At 47.1% G+C, this 13,730-nt stretch overlaps 1 protein-coding gene across 2 annotated transcripts in view; it reads left to right on the top strand.

Moving 5' to 3' along the window:
- Positions 1-13,730, top strand: part of PARP8 (poly(ADP-ribose) polymerase family member 8) — a 151,129-nt gene that overhangs the window by 77,522 nt on the left and 59,877 nt on the right. For both annotated transcript variants that reach the window (XM_074994296.1, XM_074994295.1), the window contains exons 7-9: positions 1,530-1,624; positions 7,966-8,026; positions 8,939-9,029. In XM_074994296.1, the coding sequence (XP_074850397.1) occupies positions 1,530-1,624; positions 7,966-8,026; positions 8,939-9,029 (247 nt within the window). The remainder of the gene's footprint in view (positions 1-1,529; positions 1,625-7,965; positions 8,027-8,938; positions 9,030-13,730) is intronic.

Here is a 13,730-nt window from a genome sequence, read left to right as displayed (position 1 = left end):
CACACTATGGCTACGTCTACACGTGCAGCCAACATCGAAATAGTCTATTTCGATGAATAACGTCTACACGTCCTTCAGGGCCAGCAACGTCGATGTTCAACTTCGACGTTGCTCAGCCCAACATCGAAATAGGCGCAGCAAGGGAACGTCTACACGTCAAAGTAGCACACATCGAAATAGGGATGCCAGGCACAGCTGCAGACAGGGTCACAGGGCGGACTCAACAGCAAGCCGCTCCCTTAAAGGGCCCCTCCCAGACACAGTTGCACTAAACAACACAAGATACACAGAGCTGAGAACTGGTTGCAGACCCTGTGCCTGCAGCATAGATCCCCAGCTGCCGCAGAAGCAGCCAGAAGCCCTGGGCTAAGGGCTGCTGCCCACGGTGACCATAGAGCCCCGCAGGGGCTGGAGAGAGAGCATCTCTCAACCCCCCAGCTGATGGCCGCCATGGAGGACCCAGCAATTTCGACGTTGCGGGACGCGGATTGTCTACACGGTCCCTACTTCGACGTTGAACGTCGAAGTAGGGCGCTATTCCTATCTCCTCATGAGGTTAGCGACTTCGACGTCTCGCCGCCTAACGTCGAAGTTAACTTCGAAATAGCGCCCGACGCATGTAGACGCGACGGGCGCTATTTCGAAGTTGGTGCCGCTACTTCGAAGTAGCGTGCACGTGTAGACGCAGCTTATGAGTTTAAGTAGTTTGTTTAGAACCCACTAGATTTCATCACTATTAAATGTCATAGGACTTTTCCAGAAGAGATATTTATTATTACGAGTAGTATCACCACTTCTGCTACTTGTATTACTCTGACGCTTAGAGATCTGAGTCAGAGACCAAGACTTCCTTGTGCTAAACCATCTATGAAAGCAACAAAGAGTTTTATCTATATGTAAGCCAAGATAAAACATATAACTACAGACAGAAGGGAAAGGACAAGGAAACAATGAGACAACACTGGTCAGTATGATAAATTGGTCTCAGCATGCCAGCAGTCTAGCAGGTTCTTAGTAGGCATCATGCCAAAGGAGAGTTTTAAGGAGGAATTTGAAGGAGGACAGTGACGTGGCTCTGCCAGTATTTGAACTTTGTCTGAATTTTTCCAAATTTACACAACTTTTGAAAACAATTTTCTCCTCTCATAGCACAGCCAATTTGTTTTTTACCTCAGGGGAGAGGGGGAGAAAGAAATTACTCAAATGTTAAGATGCTAAATCACTCACCTACAAATTCACTTTAGCTTCGAAAAGGAAGTATTGAAAGTGAAGTCTTCACTTTTTCACAAAAATCACTTGTCATTTTTTCCCTTTCTTTTTCCATATGGCACTAACAGCAACTGGTATTTTGGTACAGTAATATGGTAAATATACCATCAATGGAATATGGAGCAATAGAACAGAAAAGACAAGAAGAAACTCACCAAACAACTTCAGTAACACCTGCACATTAGCACTCAGAATGGTATGAAAATGTTAGCACTTGAAAAAATAAAATAAAAACACCTACCATATTACATTTTTCACAGGTAAGCTATGATGGAGAACTTCACAAGCACCCACAGCTGGAAGCTGATTTGACAGCAGTGAGAGAGATCTATGGACCTAATGCAGTATCTCTCAGGTACATCATTTTATTGGGTAAAATTCTTGTGAGTTCTGTGCCTGGAAAAAGGACAGAAAATTGGCAATCAGCAGCATGAGTTTAGGGAATAGAAACTAGTTAGCTGTATTTTGGCATCTTTGACGTGTTATACATGGGTCTCTATGCAGGATCTCCATCACAAGGTATACAAACAGTCATAAACTACAGATTTTCTGGGAGGAATTTATATCAACTAAAGGAAAGAGAGTGAGCATTATGAGCTAGCAGTGATGAGTTGAGCTCTGTTTTGTAGTGTTTTTGAATTTTCAGCTGCCTATGCTCAGAACAATTTCTTGAGGCACAATCCTGCACAGTTAATGAGAGTGTTGCTTTTAACTTTAATGAAGATAACATTTGACTTGTTATATTTTGATTAAAATTCCTGTTGAACATAATTTAACTCAAATTAAATAATAAATGTGTTAAATTATCTTTGCTCTGTCATATAGTGCAAAATGTTTTCATGACGTATTATTTTAATAATAATGATGCCAATAATAAATATTAGGACCCGAAGGCAAAATTTAACAGATGTAGTTACGTAGTGATGGAGAAAATATCACCCTGATAATACAATCTGAGATAAAAAATACTATACAGGACTTAGTGATTGTCCTGCATGTAGTACATATACCAGTTTCCATGTATCTATATAATATGCTTACTGTTTTATTCTAAGAAAAGCGATATTCGTTAAAACTCAGTCATGAGGTACTACTGAATAACAGTCCTGCTTAATTTTTCAAGCGTACGTTTTAAGGTCATATATTTAATTCATTGGAAGATATTCTTAAAAGAAAAAATTCTTCATCATATACCAATTGAAGTTAAGTGGAAATTCATTAGATTTAAAGGACAGTGGAAATTTAAATTCAAGCAGCTGTACGTGACTTAAGAAATGAATGATATAATCATTTGGTTGCCAAATTGTTAAGTGTTACACTGTGAAACTCTGTACACCTTTGTATTAATTCCCTCAGGCACTTAACATTACAACAGTGAATGTAAGTTTTTAAAAATATGAATGCATTTAATTTATTGAATAATTTGCTTCATTATGGGCTATGCCATCTTTCAGGGCTCAGTTCCTTACAGTTTGGCATCTGTGGCAGCTTCTGGCATGTGGAATACTTTTGTGCCTCCTGTGCTCTTCAGCAGTTGAGAATACCCATAAATCTTTGGCAACCACAAAATGCAACATTAGGCAGTCAGTTTCATCCTCTCTAGTCCTAATTACCTTACAGCCCCAAGTCAAATTGACAGTGGCACTGGGGACACCTGCAGAATGAGAATATATGTACACAGCTACTTGGAGGGTGCCTTCGGCTAATGGTGGATAGACGTACTCTAGCTCTGCTCCAGCTAGCTTGCTAAAATCAGAAGTTTGCTGTGCAGCTCCTCATCACTGAGCTCTGGAAGCTAGAGTTGGATAAACGCTCTGTAAGTTGTTTATTTGCCACATGAACCGAACACCTCAGAGTCCATTTGGAGTGATGATTGAGGGACTAGACTTCTGAAGGTTTCTTTCAAAGAGCTCAAGAGCTGTAGTACCACATCAGCACTATGGGATGACACCTGCCACTGCCTCACTGGAGGCTGTGGTAGGAGAAGCATTTCCTAGCTACGGTATGTCATTAAATGGGATAACCCTAAATTCCAGTTACAGCAACAGGCTGGCCTTACAGACAAGGGAAGGAACCAGCCCACAGAGCAAAGGCCCAACTGCCCAATAGCGTCATCTAGTCCTGTATGGACACAAGCCCTGACAGATGAATGAACTTGGTAAAGGCAGAACTTTATGAAGTTGAACTGTACTGGTTTCATGGAACCCACTGCAGAAAAAAGGTTTAAATTTAAGATATTGCAATACTGTGTGTACCAAGTAGCTAAGCTCACCAACGTGCATTAAAACGCAAACAGCACAAAAGGTCATATGTATTTTATCAGATGTCTGAAAGGACCAAAGGCCAAATCCTGAAACTCTGTGAGCAATAGTTATTTATGCAAGCAAGACTATGAAACTCAATGAGACTATTCATGTAATGATTACTAAACAGACTGACCAGTGATGCACCTTTACAACAAAATCCCACCATTATATAAAAATTTAGATGTAACAACAAAACGCCCGTAGGCTGGGTGAAATAATAGGATATAAAAAGGGTACAACCAAAGGATTTTCAGTCTCTCTAAAGTTCTCATCCCATTCAAAAGAGATGTATATTCACAAAATATTTGCAGTGTTAAATTTTCCATTTAATTCTTGCATGATTGTCAGTTTGTGCCATTTCAGGCCATGGTTAAGTTTAATAGACTGGTATAGAGGTCTTTCGTACTACCTTTGTGGGAAAGGGGCAAAGAAGTCTCTTCTGCTTACATGTGACAGCAAGCACTGGTCAGTTATGGTTGAAGAGGGACTATGTAAAGAAATATCACAGCTGATTCTGTTCTAAAATTACTGGCCAGTTAATAGTTCAGATGGAAAGGGAATGCAAAACACATTTTCTGTCTAATGTATGTGAAAGTTAGTTGTTCTAGATAGATTTTTCAACAATGGTTTGATATGAAAAGAGGGAGAAATTAAGAGGGAAATGCAAGAGAGGAGCCAGCACAAGCAAGGCAGTCACACATAAAATGTGAACATTCAAGCACTTTAAAATACCCAGGTACATGAGTTAAATCTGCACCATGGGGGCTACGTCTACACGCGCACCCAACTTCGACATAGCTTATTTCGATGTTGCGACATCGAAATAGGCTATTTCGATGAATAACGTCTACACGTCCTCCAGGGCTGGCAACGTCGATGTTCAACTTCGACGTTGCTCAGCCCAACATCGAAATAGGCACAGCGAGGGAACGTCTACACGCCAAAGTAGCACACATCGAAATAAGGGAGCCAGGCACAGCTGCAGACAGGGTCACGGGGCGGACTCAACAGCAAGTCGCTCCCTTAAAGGGCCCCTCCCAGACACACTTTCATTAAACAGTGCAAGATACACAGAGCCAACAACTAGTTGCAGACCCTGTATATGCAGCACGGACCCCCAGCTGCAGCAGCAGCAGCCAGAAGCCCTGGGCTAAGGGCTGCTGCCCACGGTGACCACAGAGCCCCGCAAGGGCTGGAGAGAGAGTATCTCTCAACCCCCCAGCTGATGGCCGCCATGGAGGACCCCGCTATTTCGATGTTGCGGGACGCGGAGCGTCTACACGTCCCTACTTCGATGTTGAACGTCGAAGTAGGGCGCTATTCCCATCCCCTCATGGGGTTAGCGACTTCGACGTCTCGCCGCCTAACGTCGATTTCAACTTCGAAATAGCGCCCAACACGTGTAGACGTGACGGGCGCTATTTCGAAGTTACTGCCGCTACTTCGAAGTAGCGTGCACGTGTAGACGCAGCCGGGGTGTCCAGAACTAACTTCATGTGTTAGATAACACAAACTAACACTGACTTTGATAGCATTTCAGGGCAGTCTTGAAAGTTCAGTAATTCTTTAGCAATTTATTTAACTAGGCAGACCCTCAGGGTTTGTTGTGTGTGTGTGTGTGTGTGTGTGTGTGTGTGTGTGTGTGTGTGTGTGTGTGTGTGTGTGTGGTTTTGGATGGGGGATTTCATAACATCTTCATTTTTTTTTCATTTTTCTAAGCACCACAGTTTGTTTTATATTAGAACTTCTTCAAGTAGTCCTTAGAGTTTCCCTCTCTCTCTCTCTCTCTCTCTCTCTCTCTCTCTCACACACACACACACACACACACACACACAGAGTTTCTCCCTCTCACACACACACACACACACACTCCAGCCTCTGGCTACATTTTTTGAATTCCTCTTCAGTATATTAGTGCCACAAAGGATCTGTTTGGCTTTAGGGTAAGGATTTTCAAAAGCCTCTAAATGCAGAGATCACTCGGAAGCTGTTAGGTACATTTGTAAGGCTCTTAATGTCTTTTGTGTCTTTACAAAGTTCTTCCTCTTTTTAGCATGTAAAAATCCAGATGGTAATCTATGACCCTCCGTGAAATGAAACTAACAAATTACTCTCACCTGTTCAGTCTACTTCATTGAAACTTGCCTCTAGACTGTTGAGGATAATATTTGAAATTTGACAAGCACACAAACCGCAGGTATATGGAAATGAATTAGACCAGGGTGGGCAGTGAGCAGCCATGGGCCAGACACATTTCACCAAGGTTAGTCCCTGGGTAGACCTCCAGATGCTTTATTTACCTGCGTGTTTGCAGGTATGTCTGCTTGCAGCTCTCATTGGCCAGAGTTTGCTGTTCCCAGCTACTAGGAGCTTTGGGAAACGGCATGGGTTGCACAGACTTTCCATTACAAGGAGCCTTATACAAAGATCCGTGACTGTTTCTATAGGCAGTGCTTTTTTTCTAGAAAAAAAGGGTGGTGGAACTCAAGCCCCAACCCAACCCCCTGCTCCCAGTCTTAACCCACCCCCTGCAGCCCCAAACCACTAGAACTCAAGTCTGATGGTTACTCATAGGGTTAGGATGTTCAAGTTTAATGAAAATAGTTCAAAAATAATGGTCTTAAAACACTTTTTTGATGGAAAGAGATCCAGTGGAAACATACATCCCACACTGACAAGTAAAACCTCCTAACGTGTGTAATGACTATTTTGCCCCTACAACACTGGCATTGGAGGCCAAAAATATATAAAACTCACAGTGGTAGCAGATCATAAGGTTTTTCAAATGTTCTTCATGTTATCAGTGCCTTTGATGTCTTGGGGGTGGAGAGGCTGTGTGTGGTGGATCCATCATGCCTCTGTCTCTCCCATCTCAGTGGGGCTGTGGTCCTAGTGGCTGCTCACAGGAGGATACGCCGTGGCTGCTCAGGAAGTGGGGAAGGGCAGAGGGTGGGTGGGCATGCTGGCAGCTGACTGCAGGGCTCCTGGCCCACTGGTGGCCAGCAGAGTGCATTTACTTCCCTCCCTGCATTCCCTGGGGGAACAGGCCACTAGCTGTCACTTAAATGAGGCTACCTGCAAAGTGCACAGAGGCTTCGGCCATGGCTGCCCTGGAGCTGCACTGGGTGGCTCTGGGTGCATCTCGCTCCCCCTGCCCTGGGTGTCCCCAGCAGCCACGTGGGAGGCCAGGCCATTCTAGGGTTACCAGATATTCAGAATGCTTATGATGGACAATGCCCTCCCCCATATCCTAGAGCCAGGCACCCTCAGCCCCCCACTTTAGCCCCATCCCCCTCCAGTCCCCCGGAACCAGGCGCCTGAGTTCCACCACTCTTACCCCAGCCCCCTCTCCCAGATCCAGGCACCCCCAGCCCCTCCACTTACCCCAGCCCCCCATTCTAACCCCATCCCCTTTCCCTTCCCAAGAGCCAGACACCCCCAGCCCCCTCATCCTTACCCCACCCTCCCCAACACTGACTCACCTTTGCAAGAAGGAGCTCCATGTGGTTCCTTGCCAGCTGTTTGCTTTTTATAGCGGCTGAGCCAGCTCCCCCACGAAAAACAGCAGGGCAGCTCACCCTGCCCTGCTGTGCTGAAGCAAAGACTTACTGAATTGGTTAAACAGCCCTGCTTAACCAATTACGCCGAGTCCATGCTTCAGCTTACCTGGGTGCTGGGAGCCGGAAGCGAGCGGAGCCAAAACCAGCAGCAGCAGCAGGAGCCCCCTGCTGCATACTGGCTCCCAAAAGAGCCACACACATGGCTTGGAGCACTTTAAAAATGGTGGCACTGGTGCCAGCAAAAAAGGTGGCATTTCATGGCATTCCACCAGAAGAAAAGCCCTTATCTGGCTTACCTATTGTATGGGGAACAAATCCAAGCATTTAAGAGTGAATGATAGTTCCGTTTCTCTTCCTGCTCAGTATTTACCAGTTATGATGCTGTTTGTGCCAGAGTGGTACATTGTTCACTGAGAAATTGAATGATTTAAACACTTCATTATACCCAGGCTGTCATGTCATTGTGGTCCTCAGGTGTTAACGACTTTTGATCGCTATAAACTAAATGTGAACCAGTGACCTAGAGGTAAATAGCTGTCATTTCACCAATGTTGTCCATTACAAAGCATCCCAGTACAATTCCTTGTAGCTGTGCAGTCTCTCAAATGCAATTGGCTGTATTATTGAAGGCTTGGGATATTATTTGCAGAAGCTGATAGTTGATCCCTTCAGTATAGCAAAAAGACACCCACCGTGGAAAAGTTGTCCTAATGTAGTTAAATATGAACTTGTTTATCCGTTGCTGATTTTATTCTTAATAAGATTTTTCTTCTTAGAGGTGGTTTTAGGCTGAACAATAGCTGGAAAGTAATATAATTCTTTATTTTCAGGGAATATGGAGCCATTGATGATGTAGACATTGATCTGCATATTGATGTTAGCTTTCTTGATGTAAGTAACCTAATTATGTAATTATATAATAAACATTAGTACCCATTTAATTCTGTCCTATCTGAAGTTTTATCAGAGATTTTCTCTCACTGGATTTTTGATCTTTACAAGCTCCTGTCACATTATTGATTGTTACTCATCATTGCTCAGTGGAAACATTTTCTTGTCAATCTGCCAACTCATCACTAGGATTTGTTAGGTATTTATTTGCTACTTTTCTATATCATTGCCTTGTCAATACAGAAGGAGGGAAAGCTACAGGATCACAGTGATTCCTTCTAGCTTGCTACAATAGGGTCTTAACTTTATGGGACCCAGAGGAGAGACAACATAGGCTAATTTCACATTACATAGCCTGCCATCAATACTCCCTACCACAGAAAAATTTGAGTGGCAAAGGATCTGGATAACTGTGCTGTCCAGTCTCTCATTTTCCCTGGAAACACAGGGGTTTTTGCCATTGTTTTCTCACTTTACGATCACATCTGTGAAATCTCCTCCCTCTACAAGAGTTCATGCTCCTGGGAAGAATCATTTGCCCAGGTAAAGGTGGTACACAGGATTATTCCGTCTATTTTTGAATGTTTATTAATACCTGACTCTCCTGTGAGGGGAATTCTTTAGTCTCAGGGCAAGGGGAAATATGCTGTGTGGCTTCTTCTAGCCAACTACTGAGGGATCAGTTGTATTTTCCACACCCTTCACTCTTTTTGCTTTCCCCTTGAGCTAGTTATTTCCTAGTAGATGGAGCAAAGCCCAGAAGTGGGCAAACATATGAAAACAATAGCTTTGATGAGTACATTCCGTTGTATGTTTTGGCAGCACAGGGGTTGATTGACAAAATGTAAACAGTTCCTGATGATGGTTAATTTTGTTGTTGTTTTGGTTTTGGTTTTGTTTCTCTGGAATCAGGAAGAGATTGCTGTGGCTTGGGATGTGATCCGCACAGAGCCTATAATAGTGCGATTGCACTGTTCACTTACACAGTACTTAAATGGTCCAGGTTAGTCCCATTCGCATTTTCCCTGTGCTGTGTATTCTGTCTTAGTTGTAAACTATGTATAGGGTAGTTGATATACATGTTCATTGCTAATGCCCCCATCCTGAAAACATATCTGTACAGGTTTAACGCTACTGTTTTGAGTGGTCCTGTTGTTAATCCCTTTCATAAGTGTTTGGACAATCGGTCCCAAGGGGATATATACATCCCAGTTTGGACTAAAAGAGTGATAGCAGTATGCATAAAAGTGCTAAGGTATGACACGCCTTTGTGGAAGCTGTGGATGTGAATGAGAAGGTCTTGGGTTCTCACCTCTTTGAAGAGGATTACAATAGGGCAGACTTGGAACCTTCACGTTCATGCGCACAGTATCTACACAGAGGAGTTTACAATACAGCACTTTTATGTGCGCTGCTAGTCACATCCACTTTAGCTTCGAGTCCTCACTCTCAATTCAGACCTAAATCTTTAGGAAAAGTCTGACCTTGAACAGTGGAGATATTTTCTCAGTCATTGTTTATCTGGTAAAAAGTAACCCCCCAAAGCCATTTCTTAAACAGTATATTACCTGTAACTACTTTCTACAATCTGTATTCTGTTAATTGTATCCAAATCTTTGTGTGCTTGACTCAGTCTTGTTTTACAACATCTTACCATGTAAATATGTTTCTGTGGATGTGTATGTGTTTATTACAAATGGCTATAGTTAACTTTATGCTAACATTCATTATTGTGTTAGCCAAGTCCAACACGAAATCAAAATTCTAATACACTCAGCAACGGAGGGTGAACATTGTAAATCCTTATCCAGCTGGATATGTTCTAGCAAGATCATAAGTGACAATAAAACTTCTGCACTCTTGGCAAGGTTAAAACAGGAATTATAGTCCCAATTCTACATGTAATTTTGTGTAGAAACACCCTTGAGCCTGTATTTAATCGATTGCAGGACCAAGAGGAGAAACCAGTGCTTTACCATCATTGATCTTATGAGTATAGTGCAGTTGCTATTTTTGCCAGTGATTTTCAGTGAAAAAGAACAATAAGATCAATCTCACATTAATATATGACAGAACTCTCTCTCTCTCCCTTGAACCTTTCCACATGAAACACTGTTCTGAATAATAACTTGTTATTACCTTATGGTATGTATTTCTTTCCTTTTTTTGTCTACCATTCACTGATGGAAGAAACAGATGTCCTATATGCTCAAGGGGAGACAAAATATGTCTGGCTGCTATTTCAGAAGTGTTTTGAATACAAGTGTTTTGAAACTTCTGTTCTTATTTAGTACCTATCCATATAACTACCTTTATGCTCTTTTCCATTTTTATAAGCGGTGCAGAATATTTCATATCAATAGCGTACCTCTATGATCCTGTTTTGGGGATATATGAAAAAATAAACGTATGTATATTTGGAAGGTTGCCCAACACGTGGTGTGATGAGATCCTGGTTTCAGTTTCATATTATTTTGACAAACTTTAATTGTCAAAACAAAACTCATTTCTGGCTCTACACTAGAGAGTGTTGTCGACAGAAGGGAGTGTCGCTGTTGACAGAGGCTTGAGGAATTCTGCATTTGCCTCGACAGTATTATCCCTCAAAAATTTGAGGCATAACAATCTCTGTACAGAGTACTGTCGACAAAAGTGCAGTGTAGACACTTAGGGTGTGTCTACATTAACAAATACGCTTGAAATTAGGATCGGAAGACCGAGTTTTTTCGAAAGAAGCCACGGAGCGTCTACACTGACATGGCACTCTTTCGAAATTAACTTCAAAAGAACTCCCCTGTTCTTTTCAAGTCAGTCCCCCGCTCCCAGGATGGGAAAAGCACCCTCTTTTGAAAGAGTGCAAGTGTAGACTCTCCGCAGCCCGCTCTTTTGAAAGAGCGGGTCCTCCATGGCTGCGATCAGCTGGCTGGCGGTGGTGCCGCTCACAGCACAAGTGGAGCTCTATGTCTCCAGCGTCCAGCCGCCTTTCAGCATGCAGGCTCCCAGAAGCCCTCAGGCAGGAAGTTGAGAGCGTGCAGGCAGCAGGGAGCCCACACTGCCAGTCACAAAGCTCCCAGCCACAACGCCCCAGGGGAAGCCGCAGCACCTCTGGCACCATGGCCAGCAGCCAGGACTCCCGCCTACCCCAGGGGCCATCCAGGGACTGGGGGGGAGTCCTCCCAGGAGGGGAGCCAGCCCCCCAAATGTCAGGCCCCCTCCTGGCCGAGCTGCAGGACCTCCTTGTCCTGTGGGAAGATGAGAAGGTCCTGCAGCAGACGGGAGTCTGGCGCCAGAATGCTGTGGCATTTGAGCACCTGGCCAAGGGCCTCACCAGCCGGGGTCACCCTACCCGGACCAGGTGAGGTACAAAGTCAAGGAGCTCTGGCAGGCGTACTGCTGGGCTCGGGACGCAGCCGGGCGGTCGGGGCAGCGCTCACCAGCTGCCCCTACTTCCAAGAACTTGACCTGCTCCTTGAGCCCAGTTGTGTACCTGGACACCACCAACTCCCCGACCTAGCTGGAGGAGATGGGGATGGGGACCAAAGGGGAGGACCAGCCCAGACCACCCGCCACTTGCAGGTGCCCTGATGGATACAGGACACCAGCAATGACGAGGGCTTGAGCGAGGGGGCCCTTGTCATCGATGTACCCTTGGGCCCATTCAGTCAGGCCCCCTCCAACTATGCCTCACCCCAGTTCCTGGAGGGACCCACAGGTATGTACCGTGCATGCTGATGGCTGCAAGGCCAGGGAAGGGAGCACGCAGTCCCGCCCAGGGTGGATGCAGCCCACCCACAGAGACATCAGCCCCAGGGCACAGGCACGCCAGACGGCCCCACCTTCCCGGCCTCACAGGGCTGATGTGTGGCACCCAGCACCATGCGGGCCAGAGTGGTACCACGGGCTGCCAGGCCGTGGAGGGACTGAGGGAAGCAGAGGAGAGCCAGTGCTCCCACAACCCAGATGGAGAACCCCGGAAGTGGTCCCTGCAGGACCGCCGGGATCGGGTGGGAGGGATGGGGAAGGTTCAGGAAGTCCCTCACCAGGACTAATGGCCTGTTCCTCTACCCTTTTATCTCCACAGCTCCAGCAGCCAGCAGCCAGACCAGCCCTGCAACAGGCCCAGGCAGCCCAATGATGGAGGGCGAGGGGGAACGGCCCAGGCCTCCATCTGGGACAGCGCAGGGCCATCACCGGTCCCTCTGCCAGTGCCACCAGGCCGGGGAGGAGGAGGCAGGGGACACGGCCCACATGGGCGCCCTCAGGGAGTTGACGGGCATCGTGTAGGAGTGGCTTGCCATGGAGCGGCAGGCATGGGACTGGGTGGCGTCCCACTTGGATGCCTTCACCCAGGCCGTGGTCGGCCACCTAGCCCCTGCTGCCATTCCATTGTGGGTCACTCCCGCACCCATAACCCCTGTCGCCCCCCCCACCGTCCCCCACAACCTCCTTGCCTGTGCATCCCCTCCCCTCCCTCCCAGCGATCTCCGACCCCTGCCCCAGTCCCATGTCCCCCTGCCTCCCCCACAGTGGCCCCCCTGAGGAGGCTAACCTGGAGGCCCTGCTCCCTCCCCACCTCCCCTGGCCAGCCTCATCTGTTTGGCCTACACCCTGCTGGCCCAGGCTGGCCACATGGAGGCCGAGCCCCCAGCTGCTCTTCTCCCCATGCCGAGCCCGGCACAGGTGAGGGGACTGCGCCCGAGCCACACCCCTACCCCTCTGTGCCACTGGCCCCAGCCTGGCCCCGGCGGGGCCCCCGGACATGGGGAGAAAGGGGCGGGTGCGGGCGGCAGGGCTTCCGGCCATCGAGCGCTGTGGAGGAGTGAGGCCCCCCCATCCCGCCTCCCTGTTCACCCTCCCCCCCATGTAAATAGCTCTCCCCTTTCGTCCTCCCCATTCCCCATGTAAATAGTTCTGGTCGTTCGCTCTCCCCCCTCCCATGTAAATAGTTCTCCCCATTCACCTTCCCCCCACACGTGTATATAGCTCCCCTCAGATAATGAGGGGCACATTTTTTTCATATAAACAGTGAAGTTATATGTTTACCCTGTGTCGCCCATGCATGTGTGCTGGTGGGTGTGCGTGTGTGTGCAGGGTGCGGGTGGTGGGGGGAGTGTGCAGAGTGAGGGGGGTTGCCATGGCCCCTGCTCAAGGTCTGGCACAAGGCCTCCCTCACATGCACCCTGTCCTGCTGGGCCTGGTGGCATAGGGTGGCAGGGGGCTGTTCGTACCTGTGCCCTGCCTCGGCGGCCCACCTCTGCATATAGGGCTCGTGTTTCGCCTCTACCAGGTTATGGAGGGTGCAGCAGGCCCTGACCACCGCCAGAACGCTGGGGAGGCCCACCTCCAGCCTGGTATAGAGGCATCTAAAACATCCGTTGAGGTGGCCAAATGCCGGCTTGACAGTGTTCCCGGCGCGGTTCAGCTGCTCATTAAAAAGGTCCTGGCTCTTCTGGGCATGCCCAGTGTATGGCCGCATCATGCGTCTGCCACAATACAGGGAGGCATTGTTGTGTCCCCAATGAGGAGCTCCTGCCAGGGGATGAAGGTCCCCTCGGCCATACGGTGTCCCAGCCCTGAGTTCCTGAAGAGCCTTGCGTCATGGGTACAGCCAGCCCAGCCCATGTAGATGTCCTCAAACTGGCCGTTGGCATCGACGAGGACCTGCAGGACCACTGAGTGGTAGCCCTTGCGATTCACGTAGGCC

This window comes from Carettochelys insculpta, chromosome 5, assembly GCF_033958435.1.
Source record: "Carettochelys insculpta isolate YL-2023 chromosome 5, ASM3395843v1, whole genome shotgun sequence".
Taxonomy (NCBI): domain Eukaryota; kingdom Metazoa; phylum Chordata; order Testudines; family Carettochelyidae; genus Carettochelys; species Carettochelys insculpta.
Note: the sequence above shows the minus strand (reverse complement) of the source record. Positions and strands in the feature narration are given on the sequence as shown.